Source organism: Phaeodactylum tricornutum, chromosome 2 (assembly GCF_000150955.2).
Source record: "Phaeodactylum tricornutum CCAP 1055/1 chromosome 2, whole genome shotgun sequence".
In the NCBI taxonomy this organism is placed as follows: Eukaryota; Bacillariophyta; class Bacillariophyceae; order Surirellales; family Neidiaceae; genus Phaeodactylum; species Phaeodactylum tricornutum.
Genome location: NC_011670.1, coordinates 1,445,919 through 1,467,337, shown reverse-complemented (window position 1 = coordinate 1,467,337; position 21,419 = coordinate 1,445,919). Strand labels below are relative to the sequence as shown.

The following is a 21,419-nucleotide window of genomic DNA, read 5'->3' as shown; positions in this document are numbered from 1 at the left end:
GCTAGGCCGCAAAATATGCATAGCAAGAAACTTGACTACGGACAAAAGAAGCCAAACGAGGAGAACGCAAAGCCGACTGTTCGAAAAAAGGAGCTAACGTCAAACGTAAAGAATCTCGGTCGCAAGGCGAGAGCCCGGCTAAACGAAGAGAGAAACAAACGGCCAGAAATCGTTCGTTGCGAAGTATCTACTGATCCCAGAGCTCAAAATGTGGGCGAAGCGGCGACGACGCGACTAGAACCTCTAGTCCCAAAGACAAAGAGGAAAGCGACTGGATGTTCATTGGGGCGAAAACGACAGAGTCGCAGTACATCTACCAAATTTGCCACAATTTTGACAAACGTCGACAGCTGGGTTCCTGATACGTCAGCTCTACCGAGATGCTCAAGAGACACAAGGTCAAACGTGGTTTTGCTCCACGGTCTTCCAATTGGGACGACTCCTCAGCAGCTTCTACGATTTTTTTCTGGATTGAACCCTGAAAGAGTATTTCTACTACCAGAGTGCCGTATAAAGTTAAAGGAGCTGGATGCAGACTGTAAGCACAACGGGGGCGACAATATGTTTATCGAACGTAACTCGTTCTTCCTGCGAGTGGGTGTCAAGTTTCACGCGGCTCCAACGGCCGAGCTTGCCGCCCAACGTTCCGGTGAAATCTTATCACTCTCAGAGAAAGATAGAGATGAAGGCAGGCCCGCAGGCGCTGCGATTGCAGTAGTGCAAATCGCCAAGCAAGTTGCTGCTTTTCTGCTTCGGCATATGGCTTTCGATGCACAGCCGGACGTTGCTTTGGAACGGACAATGAAAGACGTCCATGACCGCCTGCCTTCAACGATTCCTGCAATTCTATGGTCGGCTGCTGCACGGAAACTACACTTGATCGATTCTGCCGGTTTCGACAATCGCCTTACTTCGCTTTTGAGGTTGACAACTGGCAATTCTGATAGGGAACATACATCCGAAGTGATGCGATATCGTCGGACGCTCGTGGTAAAACAGAAGGCACTGAGAAGTCGTCTACCGTTTCCATGTGTAGACTGTTTTGATCCTGAATTGAATGTAGACCCGATTATTCGCCTAAGCAGCTCAGCAAACGAATGCTTGATCGACGAACTGAATCAGCTCGACAATATTCTTGCGAGATCAGAACGATGGGTCTTTTTCCAAAAAGCTAGGTTGCAGGTAAATCCGAGTCCACCCGGGGTATAAGAGTGGTCAAAAATTTCGATTCCTTCTTTTTCCGGGCTTGTGTTTGCTTGCTAAGGATCGTCTTGGATGGTAATTTGGGACACGCAGCTGCGTTTGCTGCATTCTTTTTCCATTGTTTTATAGCCTCCGTCTGTTTACTAGTAAATTGAAGACTCATATCATCGCAGCCACATGGGTCAAGCCCGGTAAGAAAAACCAAAACTGATGTCGCCACTTGACTTCCGCAACGTTTGAAATATCCTGGTTTGCCTCCCGCCAAAGGGCCTGATTGAAGAGCTTGCTGAAGAAGCTCAAAAATTGCTTGCCCTCCTGCACGACGTCCTTCCAATTCCAAGTCTGGGTATCGCCGTAGTATCGCTTTCCACTCGATGACGCAGTTTTTTGTTGCTTGCAAAACATTGGTCTGATATGTCAGCGGGTTCGCTAAAGCAGTAGTCGACAAAGAGAATGCGACACGATTGTTTTTAACCCGCTTTAATAGATGCTGTAACTCATGGTGTTCCTCACTTTCCTCTTCATCCGAAATTCCTCTTTCCCTTGTATTCGACGTCTCAATTGATTGCCGGTCTAAATTCCCAAACCCGCAATCGACGATAAACGCTTCCTCGCTTTCCACATGTTCTGTATTGTTGTCTATGGAGTCGACCAAAGCCAAGCATGTATTTTCCATGCATGTGGGAGCCTCTAGCTGATCCGGTATCTCCAGCTTCGTATGTTTCCGTCTACGAGCGTTGTATTTTGGCAGTCTCCCGTCCGTTGGTCCTCCACGTCCTCGAAATACACGCCTGTTGTGGTCCATCTCGGTCCGCCGCAATTGCTGCTTTTGTCTCGCCAGCTGGACGCCTGCGCTTCACACTCCGTTTTGGGTTGAAGCCTATCTCGGGCAGAAACTAATTGCCAAGGGAAAAAAGGAAAGTTGCTCGTCAGAAGCGCGCTCTCGCGGCAGTAAGCATCGTCCTGACAGTGATTGACACAGCTGTATTCTTCGACGAATTTTGGTTCACATAAGCAGTCATCAAAAGTCATTCATCATCTGTCCTATGATTGGTCCTAAATGTCAGATGGTGTTCTTAAATCTATCAATACATATTATTTCTTATTACCTTAACGTCTCGTATGTGTCGTCCAGTACCGCCATGACCGAAACTTTTCTCGGCCACGAACCCTTTCGCTCCAATTTCCGCGTTTGTAACCATGCCGATTGATAGTAATACTATGCTTGCGGGAACGCTGCAGACTGATCCTCGCTCGGGCGGTCTTAAACGCAGCAGCGGGGTAAACGTCCATGCAATCGTCGCAGAAAGTGAGTTCGTTGTTGCGTTCGTCGGCTTGCGGACAAATATGTGTCGTTGATGACTCGGATTCTACGTTTGTGTTTCGATCTTTTCTCACTCCATCATTATTGTTTCACGCGTCAGCCTGGGCCGAGGTCCGAGACGATGGAAACACCCAGGTTGATTGGATGATTGCTAGCTACGAAAGTGGGAGTAAGTCGGATATCACGGTCGTTGCCAAAGGTAACGGGGGTGCCTCCGCCTGTGCAGATGCTTTACCCGAACTCGAGCCTGCATTTGGTGGATGCCGTATGAGTAACGGCCGGTTTACTGGCTTTTACTACTGCCCGGAAGCTTGTTCCGCCATGAAAAAGGGTAGGGCGTCCATGCACAAGAATGGTGTCCTGAATGTATTGGAAGGTCGTGATGGTGAGATCAAAATGGCGCCGGGTTTCAGCGAGTAATAGATAGATGTTGAAATCTCGACCCTCTCTGCTCACTCTACGTAGGATAACAGTTAGTCAACTTCCTTCCAAACTCTTGTTCTTATTGTGGGGTTTAAACCTATTTTCTAATGTGTTTTTCACATGATTGACTTCGCTCATTTCAACCACTCATTCTCGCCAACATTTGCTCTTGTTCCAATTAATCATATTTGAACTTCGCTTGCTTCATCGCACATAGTCTTGCTTTCCTAAACAGATAATTCTCATCACATGAATACATATATTTTCCACCCAACGTCAGTTAGACGTTCGTCCGTTTGTTCCTTTATCAGTCCGAAGTACGAACACATGACTGACGGTCATTTCACGACAGATAGATACAGTAGAAGGAAGAAGTCCGGGATTATTGACGTAAACTGTGATAATTAAAAAAATGTTTCTATGCTCAACGTGGAAGCAAAGTGTCATCAGGGTACGTAAACCACGGATGGTGTACTACTTCATCAATAGTCAGTCGCAGCCTTGGATCGACTTGGAGCATGTTTTGCAACAGATGCAATCCTTCCATAGACAGACTGACCTGCCAGTCCTTTAAAAGTTGCGACAAGCCTCGAGACATCCAGTAGAATTGCGGATCGGATCGGTGCGGTCGCTGGTACGAGCGATTCCCCGTTACCATGCAAAATAGAATTGTACCAGCCGTCCAAACATCAGCAGCAGCGCCGTCAAAAGGGTCGCGATTGCGATAAATCTCGGGGCTCATGTAAGGCAGTTTCCCACAGGCCCCTTGCGGTTTGAAAAGGCGCTTATTGCTTCCCTTCTGGACATCTGTCACGCGCTCCATAAGGTGAGGATCGGTGTAGGGAACTCGCAGGCACATACCCATGTCAATGATGATACTACGTTTGTCGTCAATCATCACGTTTTCCGGCGACAAATCACGGTGGCAAACGCCACTTTCGTGAATGTGTTTGACTCCAGCCATAACTTGTCGAAACCAGTAGCGAGCTTGACCCTCAGACATACCTGGACAGTCTGGTGTTGCTGTATGTTGACTTTCCTGTAGAAGCTGGAAAAGATCACCGCGATCGCAGTATGGCAAGACGATGTTAAGATTCTGACCGTCAAACAAAACCTCAATACAGCCAAGAACGTTAGGATGGTTATTTCCGATGAGTTGCATTGCGGCTATCTCTTTGAGTGGGTCTTCGGCATGTTGGTTGCGCATTCGTTCCATGCGATCACAATAATTCACTTTAACAGCCACGCAAGTAGTGGTTAACTCAAAGACGACGTCCTCATCTCCGTCGTCCTCGTAGCTCTCGCTGTCATCGTCGTCATCGCCATCGCTCTTCTGGCATCGAGTCAGCAACATACAGATCTCAACGTGTCCCATAATTGTCTTGATTGGATGTTTGTGAGGGATTGGGTAGTAAGCTTGTTGCAGTCGTGCATCGCCGTCGTCTGGATATTCTCTCGTAAAATCTCTAAAGAGAACATTCTTCAATACTTGGTGTGTATCAGATGCCGGTATGTAGCAGACAACTTCGTGCCGACGACCGCGTTCGAACCTGGGCTCGGGAAAATCAATGGGATCAGCTGGTGAACCGGCGTCAACTAGATCATCGAAAGGTCGACGACTGTTAGTATCCGGCGTTACCAGAGGCTGCCGACCTTCTGGTATCGAAGCATTCTTGACATGGTCGCGCCTTTCAGTTGTTACGTCCGACTCGCCTCCATGAGATGGCAAACAAGACATGTCCATAGTTTCCGCTCGAATTCCAGGTTCGCAGTCTACAACGTCACTAGGAATATTTATGACTTCCATGCGCTCCGCAAGCTCCACGACCAGATCATCGGTCTTTATCGTCATGGTTGATCTTCTGGTCTCAATTAGGAAGAAGAGTAGAACGACTTGATCGATAGACTTGTGCAGACGACCTAATTCGAAGTTCCGGGCGTTGCCGACGTTTTAAACGGCACGCTGACCGTAACGTCCCTGATTTCTCATAGTCAGTACAAAATCAGCGCAGCAGTTTGTTTGTCGCAGGATCTGGTCTGTGCTGTGCTTCGAACACTCTCTATGTTTATCCACATCAGACATAACACTTAACTCACATTAGTTGCACTAGATACAACTCTTATAGACATGCAAACAGCAAAGTAAAACAACAGTAGTAGTTTCTTGACGAAAGCTCTAATCAGAAACGGTACAAAGATGTGACCAAATGCATTCGATAAGTGATGCTGGGATTTGTTTGGGCGTGCTTAAATTTGCGTTCAGGAGGGTCGAGCTGGAAGTAATAATAAGCTTGTATCAGGGACAATACCGTGCATTCCTGGCTGGTCCACCATGGAGCATCAAGAAACTGAACAGAGTCCAGAAAGAGGTCCAAAGCCTCAAGGTCGAAATCCAAATCGCAAGCGACACGGCGCTCGTAATCAGCACAAGATGAAGAGTTTTGTACGATGGTTGCGACAAACATTTCCAGATTCTTTTTCTCCAAACGAAGTTCCTGATAACGACATTGCCTCTCATATTTTGGATATAGCAGGGGGGAAGGGGGAACTTGCCGCACGCCTATGCATGTGCGATAGTCAGAAAGTTGTACTAGTTGATCCGCGACCAGCTGATGTCGTGGCTTGCTTCGAAACCGTCGTGCTGCCACGCCTTCCCAAAAAGTGGCAAGCACGGCTGGAAGCGCGTGAAAATTCCCATGCTTTCATTCAAGAAACAATACGGCGCCGATTTCGGCAGATCACGAAGGCTTTGGACGCGAGCTCGTTGGATACGTGCGACGATTTGCGGAATGCCATCAAAAATTCCTCTTTGCTAGTTGGTATGCATGCTGACGGAGCCACCGAAGCAATTGTAGACGTCGCTTTGCAAAATGACAAACCTTTTGTGGTAGTTCCCTGCTGTGTATTTCCAAATCTCTTTCAAACACGACTCGTGCATGAGTTGGAGACCGACCGAATGGTTCCGGTTCGTTCGCACTCTCAATTTTGTAAATACTTGCTTGCCAAGGATCCCAGGCTCCAGCAGTTCAAACTCCCATTTGAAGGGCGCAATACTGCGATATTCTATACAGGCAGTGTCTAAAGATATGAGTGTAATACAGGCTAACCTTAACATGTATTATAATGTGACAGTACTGCTGAGTGTAAGAGAGGATTGAAGAAGATGGCCTGGTAATAGATGTTGCCATAGACTCGCGGCGGGCGCCAAGCCACTGGTGTTGCAGCCTTTATTGCCAGGCGTCGTCATCAAACAAATTCAAGTGATTCTTTTGATCGCGAAGTTGACGACGTCCCCGAGTTGTGGCGTGATCATCCGGTGCTCCAAAGGCCTCCGAAACTCGCGCTTCGGCCTTGACCAAGGATTGCTCGGCATCAAAGAGGGCCTTACCTACCCATGCCTCGCGACGGCGGTTAGTTCCCGTCGGAGCGAAGGCTGGGAGTCGTCGAGCCGCCCATATACGCGCGGCATCCGAGTCGTGCAGGTCTGCATAAATCATGACAATTCCAGAAAGCGCTCCGAAATGCCAAGGCTTGAGTTGCAAGACAATTTTGCAAAGAACTTCGGCTTCTTCGAGTCGGCCTTGTATGTAGTACAATGTGGCCAGGCGATTTACGGGTTCGGTCCAGTAGACGCCGTACTCGCTTATTAGCTCGCGGAGAATCGCTTCGGCTTTGATCCAGCCGCGGGGATTTCCCGTCAAGACTTCGGCCTCGCCGAGTTGTGCGGCAGCCTTAACTCCGCGTTCCTGGTACCAGAGCGTCCACAGGTTGGAAACACTATCGTCGCCCTTTTCGAGCTGTTCTAGAAACTGAATTTCTGCTTCGCGGCGCTCTCTTTCCATCGCTGTCAGTGGTGGCGGCGGGGGAAGCTCAACTTGAACAGGAGCGTTAGGAATAGACGATATTGGAAGTCTCAAAGGATTACTGCGCTCGTACTTCCATGGAGAAGAATGCTCTTTTTGTGATGAAGCTCCCTGTATCGTGTTGCCGTCACTATCGACCAGGGACTCCAGACGCTTGCGAGCAGCTTCTACATCGAATGACGACTCCTCATCTGTAAAGTCGTCACCCAGAGGTAGCATCCCTTGAAGCGCAGTTTTGTAGCTAATCGATGATTGTCTTTCAAAGCTGCGTGTAGCCGGCATACGAAAGGCATCGATGCACAAAAAACGGGTCGACAAACTAAGGAGAACTGTCGAGAGTACAGAGGATCGCATGGAAACCGCAAAGAGATGTCAAATGCAAAAGGCTGCAAACTAAAGACGACGATGTTTCGTAGTACTAGATTGAATAAAAAGCGAAGGGAAGTGGACGAGCAGTAGTAATAGAGCAATGTAGTTGACTGTGAGAGAGCTCGTGGTGATTTTGAGTTAAAAAGATCACAGCGCCTAAAATTGTGCTCATCAGGAGCTCATTTGCTGATGTTCCTGTTCTTGCGGATTACAACCCTTAACGACGCAGCTGCTTTCGCGCTCCTGCTCGAGCTCTGTTTGTCGGAATGCAACCGTTTGACACCACGTGCGGTCCACTATCAAAGATATCTGTCAGTCACTGTCAAAGTCAGTTCAAATTGTTCTTACAAACTACCTCAAGAATCGACTGACCATCCCCCGAATTCCCGACGAACACTGACGTGTGCGTGTCCGTGCAATGGTTTTTTTCACTTTCCAAGCTGGAACAACAGAAAGAAATTCTTTCCGAATTTATGTTTGAAACTGGATTTAAAATACAAAGTCGACATTACATCCGAACGAAATGTCAAATACATAAAGGATGTGCAGCCTAGCTAGTAGCCATTTTTAAATAAAGAGGCTTTCCGCATGTTGGCAAAACCATTGTTTCAAAGTGAGGGGAATTTGCAAGAATCGGGTAACTTTTCAACAGCTTTTATGGATAATTTGGTTGTTTGGTTAATTGTTTCAAGCAACAAGGTGCCATAGCCAGAACTGCCCTGCCAACAAGAGCTCAATAGTACCTACCATTTACACTTTTGTTACATAAAATTTTCGGATGGAGACCGTCTGATCGTCGCCCGTCCCGAATTAGTTGCAAGTCGGCCATGCTTCGAGTGAGCGGATGAGCCCTTGAGTTTCTTATTAGCAGCAGCTGAGTCGAAATCATGGAGAGAAACTTATCTGTGGAGATGGATAACGCACGTGTCCATTGATTGTACCTTTGCAAAACTTACAGTATTCTACCCCGGTCTCCTACTCGACTTCGCGCTCTGTCATGTCGTTTTCGCGTGGCGAAGCGCTAGATGATTCGTTGGCGGCACTTCAGCAGCAAGACGAAAACCTGTCCGACGATGACAACGCCCAGCCGGACTTAGACGGTGAAGAAGCCATAGCCGTCGACCAGGAAGATCCTCTTCTACTGGCTATCGACGATTTGGAAGGGCGGGTTGTATCAGCATTGGACGAAGTCAAGTTGCATCCTGGAGTTCGAACGTCTGCGGAGACCAACGTTCACGAAGAACTCGGGACTCTTCTGCGACCGGTCTTGGAGGTTGCCGCTCACACGGGGCCTTCGATTGCCCGAACCTATTACCGCGGTGTGGGATCCGACGGTGTCGATTCCGCCGCAGATGATGTTTATGAACGGACAGTCTCAGATCTTGTGCTACCAGTGTTGCTGGAGATGGCACAATCCGATATGATTCCAGCCAAACGTGCTTCCAGCCTTGAGTTTTTTCGTCATTTGTGGCAAGAATGGCACAAAGCTGGTAGCTGGCTTGATAGCACGACTTCCGGATCAGGCACTGGTCCGCATGGTGCTGGTGGATCCAGTGGGGGAGGAACTACGGTTCCTCGCCATTTGCTAAAACGACGCAAAGACAAGCGTCTGGCTCGTGAAGGGGAACTTCTACGATACTGGGTACAAGCCTCCATAGCTTGCACACTTCCGGGGGTGTTTACATCCGAGAACGCAGAAAGCGCAACAGCTTCGCGTGGAATTATCGCTGCATCTGCCTCTCTCCGGCCTAGTTTGAAACACATCGTTCAACGTATCAAAGACGCCGACGATCGTGGTGCGAATCGTCTATATGCGCCGGTAATGAAAATGGTTGAAGGTGTCTTGAAAAAGCTGTTTCTCAGTCAACAAGGAGAGGCGGTTCTGTCTGCTTGCATCAAATTCTTAGAGATTGTAATACTGTGTTGTTCGAGGAAACCTCAGGAAGCGGCCGCACGACGCCGTGGCCAAAACGTAAGTTTTCATTGATTCCGGTGGTCACGTCAACTCTTTTAGTCTGTTAATTCATATGCCTTACCTACGTCAAATGATTGTAGATCATGGAGGATTTCTCCCTGGATGACCTCCCAGAGGGTCACCCAATCATTACGCGTGAAGCCCTTGAATCGATTGCGGAATACGCTTTTACAACTCTTCGAGGGTTGACGCTTTTAGGGGGGCAGGTCAAAATCGATGTCAACGTCCTGTCAGATATGATGCTCGGCGTGGGAAACGATGGTGTGCCATCAACGCAGGTAGTTTCTATTCTAAAGCCAGCGGCACTTGCATATCTTGATGTTGAGTCGTCTTTCGTCTCGAAAGATGGCAACGACTCTCTCAACGTCGGTGTAGACCGGTCCAGCTTGGATTTCGATTTCATGTTGGCCCAAAAATCATATGCTCTTACTATCAACGCCATATCAGCATTGGCGATGAACAGGCCCATTTTCTTCGAAGATGCCGCTACCTGTTTGGCTCGTCGGGCAGCACACCCTCCAGAGCTTTCAAAGGGCGGGGCTCTCTCGGATTCCGCTGCCAAGGCTGTGACCTCCCAGCTTCGGGCTTCATGCTTGACGTTGCTCCGCAATTCCCTTTCTGTTACGACAAGCTCATTTCGTATTCTTCACAAAGCGCTTTCTGGCTTTGACATGGAGCAACAAGCTGATAAGGCCTTGGGTATGGCGCGCCATGCAAATTCGCTGAAGACGGCCGGTCGCGCAGCGCGAAACCGGGCCAACATTTATTATGAGTGGGAAAGCAGCGGCAACGAACAACGTGCAACCAAGCGACAGAGAGAGACTGACGATGCACTGGCCAAAATGCGTGCGGCAAAGGCAGCACGAGGGTTGGGACACGGTATCCAGCTACCCTCGAACATGTCTGATGCCGTAGAATTGATTTTGAGCAATCTGAGCCATCTACCAGAAAAGCGACCATCTGCTAGTTCCAAGACACGAAAAGTAGCAGTAACACTGAATTTCATAGTCGATGCAGTGATGACCAATGGTGCTTCACTTTCTCAAGAAGAGGGACGGTGGTATGACCGAGATGGGGGCGCGTCATGGGCCTTTGATAAAGAAGCGGACGACCATTTCCGACTCAGCTCAAAATTCATCGCGGACTTTGACGAAAGTACTATTCAATCAGAAACTCTTGACAACGCGCGCACGAAAAGGCGAAAGCTAATGCAAGAGCAGTGCGGTTCTGCGGCATCGGATGCAGTACACAGGATGATTTCGACAAGTAAAAATTATCGGTCAAAGCACTTGGCTGACTTTGGAAACAAGATCGCGGCTAAGCTTTTATTTACTCTGAGTCGCATGAAAGCTGTTTCGGAGACAGAGCCATTGAGCACGAGTGAAGTCGTTACTAGATTGTATCGCAAGGTCGGTGATTCTAAGGTCGACGCGATTACGAAAAAGTTTATCGAAGCCTATCCATTGGCAGTATCTTACCTGGGCGTGGACTCATACCAAATGAAGCAAATATCTACTACGCTTGACTTCTCAATCAACGAGCGCATATTGAACGAAGCACTTGTGCACTGCTGCGCTGACTCCGAACTATATAACCACAGCGATACTCCTGGTCTTTGGAAATACGATTCGAGTCTGGACATATTTGTGGCATCAGCTGTGTATGCGTGCGAGCAAGCTGATGAGAAACCAGGCGACAAGGTTCGGCAAAAAATAGCTGCTCAGTCGGCTTCTATTTTGCAACGAGATGTCGAGAAGCTCCCTCGTCTGACTGTACGAAGCCTTCGACTTGTTTGTGCGATTTGCGATGTTGAAAGTATTACAAAAAAGGCTGCCGAAGCCGCCAGAAAATTTGGGCAGGAAGCTATATCTGCATCGGCTGCTGTGCACGCAGCCAAAGTTGCAGCTGAGAAACGTGCAACATCTGCGCTGTTGATACTCAGAGATGCCGCATTCCAACGAGATTCAGTGGACATTCGGAAAGGTGCTGTCGATTGTGCTGTTGGCATAGCCACCGGACGAGTGCCGTCCAATAACATTATTCAAGACAAAGCCCTTAAGCTTGTAATGAACGTACTATTTCCAAAGAGTGAAAGCTTGTCGTCTGCCGTCGTTGGCTCTGCAACAGAAGAGCTTCATTTTGCTTTTCGATTTGCTGTGGAAAAATACGATGAAATTCAGCTGGCCAATGGAATCATTGAAAGTAAAGGTGATTACTCAATGAAGAATCCTTTGGCCGCACAAAGCGATAAAGAAAAGGAAGTTTTTGACAAATTGCGGAAGCCTGTTGTTTTGTACATGGCACTTTGTGTCCGGAATCCAAAGATGATCGAGACTTTGTTCAAGACATGTAGTGGTGGCCGTGCCGACGCTCTTTCCAAGGTTGTTCGTGCAAACATGCCAAAGTTATCGCGTGCAGTAGCGGCAAAACACGGGACAGCATCAACCGCGATCGGCGTTGCTTCCGAGACAAAAGCAAACGAAGTACCTATGCTACTTTCATTCCTCGAGAATCTAACATCCTCTCCAGACGAAGAATTAATACAAGCATGCTACCAAATCCAGGATTTGAAGCTTACAGTGGATGGCAAAAAGGACCCGCGCTTTATTATTCCGGTGGTTTCGGCCATGAAGAGAAAAGATATAGTGGCGCGTCTCCCAGAGTTTGTCTTAGCCGAAGACAAGATATTTTTGGCCGCCTTGGTGCATTCCAGTGACAGGGTTGGGAGGCACGCGTTAATTTTCCGCGACGAACCAGATACTGAGAATCCTACTCTGCGTGGAATGACGCTTTGCGAACAGCTTGTTTTCCTGCATAAGCTAGACTTCGCAGCCGCATCAATTCCCCAGAAACGATATCTTGCAGCAATCAAGCTTTGCCTTGAGGATGATGGAGTTTACAACGACCGAGTGGTTATGGCTGCCTTGGACTACCTCAGCGGCATGTTTCTGGCCGGAACGGAGAAACTCCCGCTTGCCTTTATGCGCACGTGCATTTTAGTGTGTACCAAGCATGAAAGCCTGCACTCTTGGATCGCGCACCTTTTGCTGCCACGGCTCGTGGATGGACGAATCTTTGATGATCCTCGACAATGGGAAGGCTGGATGCGATGTGCGCATGTGCTCCAACAAACAGGAGAATCGGGGGTGAGTACTGATGAAGCAATTGGTAAGCTCCCTCCAGAGCAACTATTGATGTATCAAACGAAGTGGGCGGGAAGATAAACTAAGTTACATAAGTACGAACGCTAAATAAGAACTTAATTTTGATTGTTTCTCTAGCTCACATATAGACTCGAAGCAAACACAATGTCGCGCTTGATTGTCTACGGCATTTAAACGAGAAGGCATGAGTTGTTTCGCCGAGATCTTTGCAAACATTTACGAACTTCCATAGATACTCACCATGCTTGCGGCTTCCAGTTTTCTGTACAGAGTAGGATTTCCAACCACTCGTGCACAATTTCGGACTTCACGGCAAAGCTCGTCCAAGCGGGTAATGCTTCGAACAATAGAACCTTCTTGAACGTCAGTCAAGTCGCAAATGCTTTTAAAAGGGACTCCGAGTGCCCATTCGTAGACGACATGAACGAGACCGAAGTTGAGCGAGCTTTCGCTGTATTCAGCAGGATCTATGTCTAAGCCCACATCCTTTTGAATACGGCCCAGATTTAATGCTATTGTCTTCATTTGCTCACAGCAACAATTAATCTTTCAGGAAGTTCGACGCTCAATGAAGTTTCCTTGCCTTTCTCCTGAAAAACTAGAGCACTAAGGACGGCGACAATCTCTTCTGGATCGAGTTCGTTCAAGAGCCCTTCAAAAACCAGCTCAGTCACAATCAGCTCCTCGCAGGTGTTTGTTTCACAAGCGACGCGTCCTTTGATGGACACGGTTTCTTTCTCGTCGATATATCCAAGTTTGCGAAGTACTGCTTTTCGCTGAAGGAAATCTGGGAAAAGTTGTAACGACTCATTCGACAAAAGATGGCGCAAAGTATTCACCTTGCTTCTTAAACTCTCTTTTCGTTCCACAGTAGAGTACATCGATTCGAGGCTGGGATGGCGATGGATTTCGTAGTTCCGCATTTGATCCAATTCAGCTTCAAGTCGGCCGAACAGCTGTCGAGATCGTAAGACACTGTCCCCCCGTTTCAAAAAGTCACGGAGGTCTAACAATGGTACACCAGAATCACAAAGTTCTGCTCTTTCCGCTTCCATTAACGAGTCTAGGACTTTCTCGACTTCTTCATCTGCTTTTGCAGTGCCAGATCCCCTTTTGTTGTCCATTGAGGCCCCCTTTTTGCCCCGCGTTTTCATTCCAGCAAAAGGATTCTCTGTTGCTTGAGCTGGAGCTAGAAATGACGTCGCATTGAATCGTGGATCCCCAAGACAGCTGTGCTCTTCCCTTAGAATAGAAGTCGTGTCAACATTACACTTCTGCGAAGAGACCAGAAGGATCTGTCCAACCCGTATTTTCCTGATAGAAAAATGACGGCTGCGCGTCAACCCAACGTAGCCGACTGTCCCTGGCTTTTTATTGATGTCACTTTGGCATGCGATGTAACTGCTTGGTAGTAAGACAAGGCAAACAACAAGTACTTCCTTGCTATTGGATCTATCGGTACGAGCGTTTACGTTTGGAGTCAGTTTCGAAGACAACGAGGGCGATTTAAGTACAAGTGCGGGGGCTCTGACCGCACCAAGCTCTCGACAGGCCGAAATCAAAACGATTCTACCCTTTTGTAGAATGCCTTCGAACGATGCTGCCTCCGTGTCTCTCACATTTGTCAGTAGACGTTCGGTTATTGAAAGGATTTCGCTGCAAGTCGAGAAATACTCTTCCACGTCCTCAGACCCAATACGACTTGCTGCCTCTACTTTGTAAGTTTCTTCCAACTTCTCTAGTGCTCTGATCCCTCGAGTCAGCAACTGGGGAAAGTCGTTCGTAGTCAGGGCTCGTTGTGTAGCAAACTCGGAGAATGACCGTTTGATCATTGATTCAACGCTCATTTCCTCGACCCTTAGTAGGTTCAAAATCATGTTGTATGTGAGTCGAAAGCGACTGTTTAATCTTGTCGATGACCCAGTCAACATTTGCTTTAACATAGGTTGCGGTGGAGGTGTTTCGCCGAAACAGCATATAATCACAGTGCCTACTTTGTCCAGTCCACGACGCCCGGCGCGACCGGCCTTTCAAAAACGAAACGGATAATCTTAGTGACGAGTGTGGTGGAGTAGTAAAGGTCAACGGAAGGTCAGCTTACCATTTGCGTTATTTCTCCAGGCTCGAGTTGACGAAACTGCTTGCCGTCATGCTTCCGAACACTGTTGAAAACTACACTGCGTGCAGGCATATTCACACCCATGGCGAATGTCTCAGTTGCAAAAAGAATTTTCACCAGTGATTTGGCAAACAATATCTCGACCATTTCTTTCAGTATCGGGAGAAGACCCCCATGGTGAATACCGATTCCCCGTTGCACCATCTCACATACCATTACTACCTGAGGTAGATTCGAATCATTCTTGGAGAGACGAGCCACCGTCTGCAGCGTAAAACCTTGGACAGCACCTCGTTCCTTAGCCGTATTTAGATCAAGCGATTGCAACATGATAGAAATCTCCTCACACTTTTTCTTCGAAAACGAGAACACAACGGTTGGAGTCATATTTTCTCTGTCCAAAAAGCGCACAAGGGACATCCAGTTTTGCTTGGTTCCCTGGGCTTGCCATGCCATCTGTTTTGAGCCGATTGCAGTCTTAGCGGGCGGGCGACCCTTGGATTCGCTCTTAGTTTTTTTTGAGTCTCTAGCGGACGCAGGGAGGAGCGCGTTCGCGGCTGACGCAAATCCTCTCTCAAGAAATCCATCTCGACCCTCCATTACGGTATGAAGCTTAAGACCTGCCCACAAATTAAACGATAAGGGAACCGGTCGGTAGTCTGTCTTAATAACGAACACCGGCTTTCGTTTAGTCCGTCCAATCCAATCTGAGAATTCCAAGGTATTTGGTGTAGTCGCCGACAAGAAAATCAAGTTCACGTAAGAGGGCAACATTATAATTACTTCCTCCCAAACAACTCCTCGCTCGGTATCATTGACATAATGTACCTATCGAGGTGAAGAATCGTATAAGGCCAACTACATATATATAATGTTGGCAGGAAATCGCTCTTTGACTTACTTCGTCGAAAACCACGAACTCAATGTCGCGAACTAAATCGGCCCCTCGATAAAGCATAGACCGCAAAATTTCAGTCTGCACAATTTACAGTTCATGTAAGAACCATGAAATTAAAAAAGATGCGGTAGAGACCGCTCGAAATTGTTATTCACTTACCGTCATGATCAAACAGGTTGAGTCGTCTGCGTTGACCTGTAGATCTCCAGTAATCAAACCAATATTCTCCGCACCGAACTTCAACGAGAAGTCGCGAAACTTTTGGTTACTTAAGGCTTTGATTGGAGACGTGTATACACAGCGCGTCCCACGCTGCTTCGCCAAGGCCACGGCGTATTCCGCAACTTGGAGAAGTAGTAAATAGAGTGTTGCACTGACTGTGAGAAATCCACAAAAGAGAACACCTTGCTTGAACGCAACGTCAACTCACCAACGGTTTTCCCCGCCGAAGTATGAGCGGCAACAAAAACAGACTCAGATCGTTCTAATCGAACAACGGCTTGTTGTTGAAAACCGTCAAGAATAAATGGAAATGTCATGGCCGGGTTCGGCACCCACTCAATAAAGTCTCGAATAGGCAAAACCTTTGTGCTCGCCCACGTCTTCCGAGTTGCGTCGGTTTGGTGTTCGGTACTTTTTACAGCTAAATGTAGTGCATTTGCCATCGTTGTATGGCCTACGATCTTTTTGCGCGTCGTAGCTCCATTGCCGGAAGCAGTGAGATCCCTCAAAAGATCATCCAGCTCTCGTTCAGTGTCGGTGACTACGTCAGCTGCAGTTATTCCTTCCGCTTTGGATGCCTCCAACATGATCTCCTCTCTTAAGGTTGAAGCGCTAGCATTCTGGCCTTCATCGCTGCTGTCGTCGCCCGAATCAAACTCTCCCGCACTGTCCTCGCCACTACTTGCAAATAGTGAATCGTCGTCGAAAAAGCGTCGGTCGAAGGTTCCCATTGTTGTTGACAAATTCGTCGCCGATTCCTGGGGATCATTCCTAGTGTACCCTAAATCATCTATTCTAGAGACGAGTTTGACTTCGCTCTCAGCAGCGACAACATTAGCTGATGTCTTGGTCTCGCTGCCATCGACATCACTGTGCAAATTCTGCCAAGACAATCCGACCTTGAAACTCACCCCTGGAGGTGCCGTAATGAGAGTTCCGTCTTGCCAGGATTTCTTGATCCCATTTTTCAATGGAGCGTGCGCTCGCTGAATTGCCTCCGGAGTGCGATATGGATCTTCCACGTTCGAAAAGGCGTCGTCATCGTCAACACCACCGGGCAGGAACGGTCGGCTTTGACCGGCCACACCTCGCGTATATTCAGAAAGCTTGTCGCTCAAATTTCCGTTAAGAGGACGACTGTGTCCTCCATTTACGCTTCTATTCGTACCTTGCTTCTCTGGCTGCAGCAGCACAAAGGGAATTTCTACGACATCCGTTTCGTTTGCTGGTTTCAGGTGACTGATTTGTGCCTGGACCGGCGCAGCCAGTGTATTCCAGCACACCAAGGAAGTTTGGGGATGAGACAGAGGGCATTGATATAAGTTGTCAGGAATTGGTCGCATCCAGACTCCTTCTATGGGCTCAAGCACCCCGTGCCGCTGCCATACTTTCCGTATTGCTTGTCGGATAGGCAACGTTTGACGATCGAAGCGATACTGTGCGGCTTGTTTGCGATCTCCCTCGGCTTGATCAGCCCTTAAAAAAGCCTGCAGCTCTTCCAAAGATATGTTCATAGTAGCAAGCAATAATTGTAACTGATGCAATAAGAAGCGCAACGTTACCGTTTCATCAAAATGTAAATTAGATGAAACCAGGAAGAGCGAAAAAAGCAGAGCCGCATCCATCCGTCTGAGCTTTTACTATTGTGTTATTGTTACCTTGTTGTTCGCGTCTGTCAATTTTGGAATAAGGAGGGACTGTGACACATCTGGAAGAAAGCGACATGTCGCATACGAGCTAGCTATAATCCCGATAAATGTTATCGTCCTGGGACTTCAGGATATGATTGTCCCATGAACCAAAAGTCAAAAGAAGCTTCTTTGATCACTTTGAGAATAAGATTCCCTAAGAGATGAAGAATGTAACAATTGCAAGCAGTAATGAATTTACAGCTTATTTTAGCCACAATCGGCAGTCAGACGGCGGCATCCATAACCAGTCAGAACTAGCCACAACGATGAAAAGGGTTATCGAAGTAGCAGCAATACCAGTCACTATAGGGTACACAGAGCATAAAGTGGAAATAATTATAGAACAAAATTGAAAAAATCCTTTGTCAATTCATCAGCTAGAATCCAACGATCAGAGGGAAAACCGGGATTTCAACATGCTTGCAAAGAGATCCTGAGGACTCGCACTTATGTTTTCATTTATGTAACTAACTGTGAGTTTAACTGTCTATGAAACCAATTTGAGTTCCAACGAAGCAGAATGGGCTTCCGATGAAGCAACCCTTTCACATGTACTTTACAGCGTAAATTCGACTTTTCCTGGCCATTTATCTAACTGTAAGTGTAAAATGCTGAATAGCCGCACACTAGTGATAATACATCCGGGCCTTCAATAATTGCTGTAGGCCTACAAGAAGAGCCTCAAGATTGCCAACTGTAAATTTTTATAAAAGTAAAAGAAAGTTCCAACGGAGTGGACGTGGCTGGGACCATACCAAGAATTGAACTACATTCTAAAAAAGGGAAATTGCTATTGATCATAAGCGCTTTACCAACAGTCACTCGTAATTTCGATAAATACAAAAAGGGCTTGTGCATCTTGCGGAAAAACTTCACAAGTTGGCAGGCAATGTGAGTTAGTTTTTCATCTCTTTGTCAGTCTTCTGATCTTCAACAATTTAAACGGGAATTGATCCAGCCTTCTTGCCTGCTTTGTCAACAGCATCAATGAAATAGTTGGCCAAACTTGGATCTTTAAGTGTATCAAAGGTAAATTGAAACGCCTGTGAGCTGTTGTTCTTGTATTTCAGCAATACAGTGACCATCCCTTTTCGTGGTTTGTTTGTATTGAGTTCTGGAGATATTGTCACACTTCCTGGATCAGGTTTGTCGGGGTCTTCCAAGATTGTATACAAGTCGTTTAACGGGATGGCATATAATGGTGATGGATCCGTATCTTCATTGAAAACAAAGCAACTCGCACCTTTTATCAAAGCGTATTTTCGCGCTTCGCCAAAAGAAACGAAATCTCGTTCATCGTATATACATGGTAAGCACGTTTTCAGAAAGTTCTTTTCCGGTGCTCCTCGGAGAATGGCCGCATAGCTTTCAAAATCTGAGCCACCTGCTTCTCGCAAGGCGGCAACCGAAATGGTGGATTCTACTTCAGGTTGTGGCGCCGGAGCAAAGACTCGCGGGTTGTCAAAGGGCACAGCCGGGTCAACTGCTTGGGCGACACTTACCCTCACGGATCCTCCTTGCTGCACCATATTTACAATTGCAGGCCCAGCGGAATCTGGCAGAATTGCTGCGGCGCTGGCCGATTCGACAGTAGGAGCTGGTGGAGCTAAATTCATATTTTCCGGGCAAATCACTTTACGCGATCTCCTTGTCTGGGAATAATAGAAAGTATTCAGTTGGGTTCTCTCACAGTCAGCGAGAATACTTCCCGAATGAGGAAGCTATTGACAGAGACTTTATACTTTGTTTTCGGTACCTGTTACAGGTTTCTTCACACGGAAATGGGATTCATTTTCCTTTTCGTTCGCACTTCTCAAAATCGGGTTCTGCAGGTTACGTTGCCTTGTACGTGTGTTACATTACGGTTGAGGCCTACATCGAGACTATGTCGAGTTGACTCTTACATCGGTCATGAACATCAGTCGACACGTACGGCAACAAGGAAACGAAATGTAATAAATCTTCTAGAGAGGACACATATCTCAGCAAGACCGGTAGAATTCAGAGTCAATATAGTTGCCTGATGCAGAGAAAAGAAGTAATGCAAAGCAGTTTATTGATCTACACTGACTAGTAAATGTAGGTATTTTTTGTTCAATCCTGAATACGTAGTCAGTAACGCCCCTTTTCGTCGCGTAAGCAACCACACTCTAAATTGCATTCGTTCGATCCAATCGAGTATTGAAGTAAAGCTAGTTGGAGGCTCCTTCTTTTTTAGAAATCACGGGCCAATGCTTGAATCGAATTCTGTGGTTACAGTAGCCGTTTGGGTGTTTTGCTAAGTATTCTTGATGTTCCGCTTGGGCAGGTGTGAATTCTTTCATTGGTGAAATTTTTGTCGATACCGTCTTACGATCGTATACGTTGAGAGCATTCGCATCCAGCAGCGTTTGCAGTTCGCCCCGAACGCGCTCAGCAATTAGGGCCTGTGGTTCGTCATCACAAAATATCCAGCTCGCATACTGGAAACCCCGATCGTTACCTTGGCGGTCTTTGGTAGTTGGATCATGGAATTGGAAGAAAAATCGAATCAGCTCTTCGAAGTGCTTATCGGGTTCATTGAGTTCCACAAAGAGTACTTCAATGTGTCCCGATTGTCCGCTGCACACTTGCGGGTAGGTAGGATTCTGAATTCGGACACCATCCAAGGGGGACATGAAACCGACGGTGGCAGTCTTGATTGAGTTTGGAAACTTCTTTCGAAAATCTTTGCGAACGTACTTCTCAGTACCCCAGTAGCAACCTGCCCCGAGGGCTAGCGTTGACGACAGGGCTTCGGAGGCGACGGAAGCGGGTCGAGCCGGCTTGGTTTTGTGAGCGCTGCTAGCATTTCCCATGATGTCTTTTAAATTCAGTAAAAGTCGATTCGTTTTGCGATTGACTAGATTTATGATAGGAATGATTTCACCAAGGCCTACTGTACCAGTGGAAATTGGAAGATTCATGGTCTTCTCGAGAAGTGTTTCTTTGCAGCTCGAGCACATTTGAGAGTTCATTACGAGATCGCGGAATGCAATTCCGGTCGTGAACAACGTCAAAACACGTGTTCGTTTCGAACCTGGACAGGAATGGTGAACAACTTGTTTTAGACTTATTCAAACTAGTCGCACTCTCTTTGTCTTAAACCTATGCACCAATCAGATGACAACAATTTCAACTCCGACTCCGCTATCTAGAGGGATCAGGACTGTTCGAAATCACGACCCGCTCGGGAATTTCGAAGTGAGTTCGGGCGCTCGAGAGAATTTGTCTGACACGCGCTTGAACTTGATTTGATCGAACTGGGACAACGCTTCCTGTTGCCCATGCTCCTTTTCACTTGATGGAACATTCCCCTGTTGTTGACCAAAGCAATCCATCCTGAAAGTAAGGAAGGCAAAAAGTGCGTCAAATTTTCTTGCACCGACGAGCCAAGTCCTTGAAGCAATTTTTCTATCGCGATCGATTCTATACTCGTTAGACCCAGATTCACTTCGCCTCTGTATTAGTCACCGACATTTCTACTGTCGAACGAACGGTTCTACGAAAATATCATACATCGAGATAAATCTTTGACGCGAAAGCCGCTTACCAGGAGATCCAGTTTGCCGTTTGAGGGGCCTGAGCTGAGTTCACTGCGCTTTCTCATTTTGGGGACCAGTAGCTTCTTGCCGTATTCATTTGAATAGCATTCGGTAGAACATTCTATGGACCGGTTCCTTCCGCTTCATGCTAGCACGTCATTCCCGCACACGCAATAATCTTCGTCAGCCTACGCTTTTAAAATCTCTTCGGGCTATGAGAGAATCCTCTTCTTTTTCCACCGTTACCAACTATAGCAGTTTGTTGACAGCTCCTCATCAAGGTGCTCTGTGCCGAATGGAAGCCGGGTCTGAATCTGCTGCTTACGTGATTTCTATCGCATTGTCCGAAAATGCTTCACACGAACTAGACTTTACGCGTCGAGATTTTGAATTTTCCCAGCGAGTTTTCAGTATACTGGACACGGAAAGTCGAGGCTTTGTAAGCCGAGTGGCCGTCCAAGAGTTTGTGACGCTACGGTGTCCGGTTTTCTGGCGACGAGACGAAGATTTGAAGAAATTGGGTCTCTCTCGAGAAAATGAATGCCCCACATTCGATGAGGTTTGGAGATCAGTTGTTTCCTGTAGTACCACAACGTCGTATACTA

The 21,419-nt window shown here is 47.2% G+C and overlaps 10 protein-coding genes across 10 annotated transcripts; 4 read left to right on the top strand and 6 right to left on the bottom strand.

Moving 5' to 3' along the window:
• The first annotated feature begins 540 nt into the window (after nt 1-540).
• Nucleotides 541-2,083, top strand: PHATRDRAFT_43782 (predicted protein). Its single transcript, XM_002178112.1, has one exon. It carries the CDS (start codon nt 562-564, stop codon nt 1,207-1,209), a length of 648 nt encoding a protein of 215 aa, XP_002178148.1. The 5' UTR covers nt 541-561; the 3' UTR covers nt 1,210-2,083.
• Nucleotides 2,084-2,403: 320 nt separating this feature from the next.
• Nucleotides 2,404-2,947, top strand: PHATRDRAFT_33077 (predicted protein; the record flags this gene model as incomplete). The annotated part of the gene is made up of 2 exons (XM_002178111.1): nt 2,404-2,512; nt 2,628-2,947. 2 exons carry the CDS (start codon nt 2,404-2,406, stop codon nt 2,945-2,947), a joined length of 429 nt encoding a protein of 142 aa, XP_002178147.1.
• A 427-nt stretch (nt 2,948-3,374) lies between these two features.
• On the bottom strand, nt 3,375-4,157 carry PHATRDRAFT_10104 (predicted protein; the record flags this gene model as incomplete). Its single annotated transcript, XM_002177803.1, has 2 exons — nt 3,375-3,749; nt 3,798-4,157. The coding sequence occupies 2 exons, from the start codon at nt 4,155-4,157 to the stop codon at nt 3,375-3,377; spliced, it is 735 nt and encodes a 244-aa protein (XP_002177839.1).
• A 1,125-nt stretch (nt 4,158-5,282) lies between these two features.
• PHATRDRAFT_33075 (predicted protein) lies at nt 5,283-6,032 on the top strand (the record flags this gene model as incomplete). The annotated part of the gene is made up of 1 exon (XM_002178110.1): nt 5,283-6,032. The coding sequence occupies one exon, from the start codon at nt 5,283-5,285 to the stop codon at nt 6,030-6,032; it is 750 nt and encodes a 249-aa protein (XP_002178146.1).
• A 421-nt stretch (nt 6,033-6,453) lies between these two features.
• PHATRDRAFT_9777 (predicted protein) lies at nt 6,454-6,735 on the bottom strand (the record flags this gene model as incomplete). The annotated part of the gene is made up of 1 exon (XM_002177802.1): nt 6,454-6,735. A coding segment is annotated over one exon (282 nt), but the record flags the coding sequence as incomplete, so codon positions are not given.
• A 1,376-nt stretch (nt 6,736-8,111) lies between these two features.
• Nucleotides 8,112-12,236, top strand: PHATRDRAFT_43779 (predicted protein; the record flags this gene model as incomplete). Its single annotated transcript, XM_002178109.1, has 3 exons — nt 8,112-9,154; nt 9,238-12,156; nt 12,177-12,236. Exons 1-3 carry the CDS (start codon nt 8,180-8,182, stop codon nt 12,234-12,236), a joined length of 3,954 nt encoding a protein of 1,317 aa, XP_002178145.1. The 5' UTR covers nt 8,112-8,179.
• A 198-nt stretch (nt 12,237-12,434) lies between these two features.
• Nucleotides 12,435-15,877, bottom strand: PHATRDRAFT_33072 (predicted protein; the record flags this gene model as incomplete). The annotated part of the gene is made up of 13 exons (XM_002177801.1): nt 12,435-12,482; nt 12,562-12,840; nt 12,861-13,327; nt 13,352-13,510; nt 13,550-13,616; nt 13,854-14,022; nt 14,056-14,348; nt 14,423-14,896; nt 14,935; nt 14,976-15,268; nt 15,342-15,416; nt 15,498-15,682; nt 15,769-15,877. 13 exons carry the CDS (start codon nt 15,875-15,877, stop codon nt 12,435-12,437), a joined length of 2,619 nt encoding a protein of 872 aa, XP_002177837.1.
• A 141-nt stretch (nt 15,878-16,018) lies between these two features.
• On the bottom strand, nt 16,019-17,129 carry PHATRDRAFT_43778 (predicted protein; the record flags this gene model as incomplete). Its single annotated transcript, XM_002177800.1, has 1 exon — nt 16,019-17,129. A coding segment is annotated over exon 1 (1,056 nt), but the record flags the coding sequence as incomplete, so codon positions are not given.
• An 875-nt stretch (nt 17,130-18,004) lies between these two features.
• On the bottom strand, nt 18,005-18,867 carry PHATRDRAFT_43777 (predicted protein; the record flags this gene model as incomplete). The annotated part of the gene is made up of 1 exon (XM_002177799.1): nt 18,005-18,867. One exon carries the CDS (start codon nt 18,865-18,867, stop codon nt 18,190-18,192), a length of 678 nt encoding a protein of 225 aa, XP_002177835.1. The 3' UTR covers nt 18,005-18,189.
• A 576-nt stretch (nt 18,868-19,443) lies between these two features.
• PHATRDRAFT_9912 (predicted protein) lies at nt 19,444-20,004 on the bottom strand (the record flags this gene model as incomplete). The annotated part of the gene is made up of 1 exon (XM_002177798.1): nt 19,444-20,004. A coding segment is annotated over one exon (561 nt), but the record flags the coding sequence as incomplete, so codon positions are not given.
• Nucleotides 20,005-21,419: the final 1,415 nt, after the last annotated feature.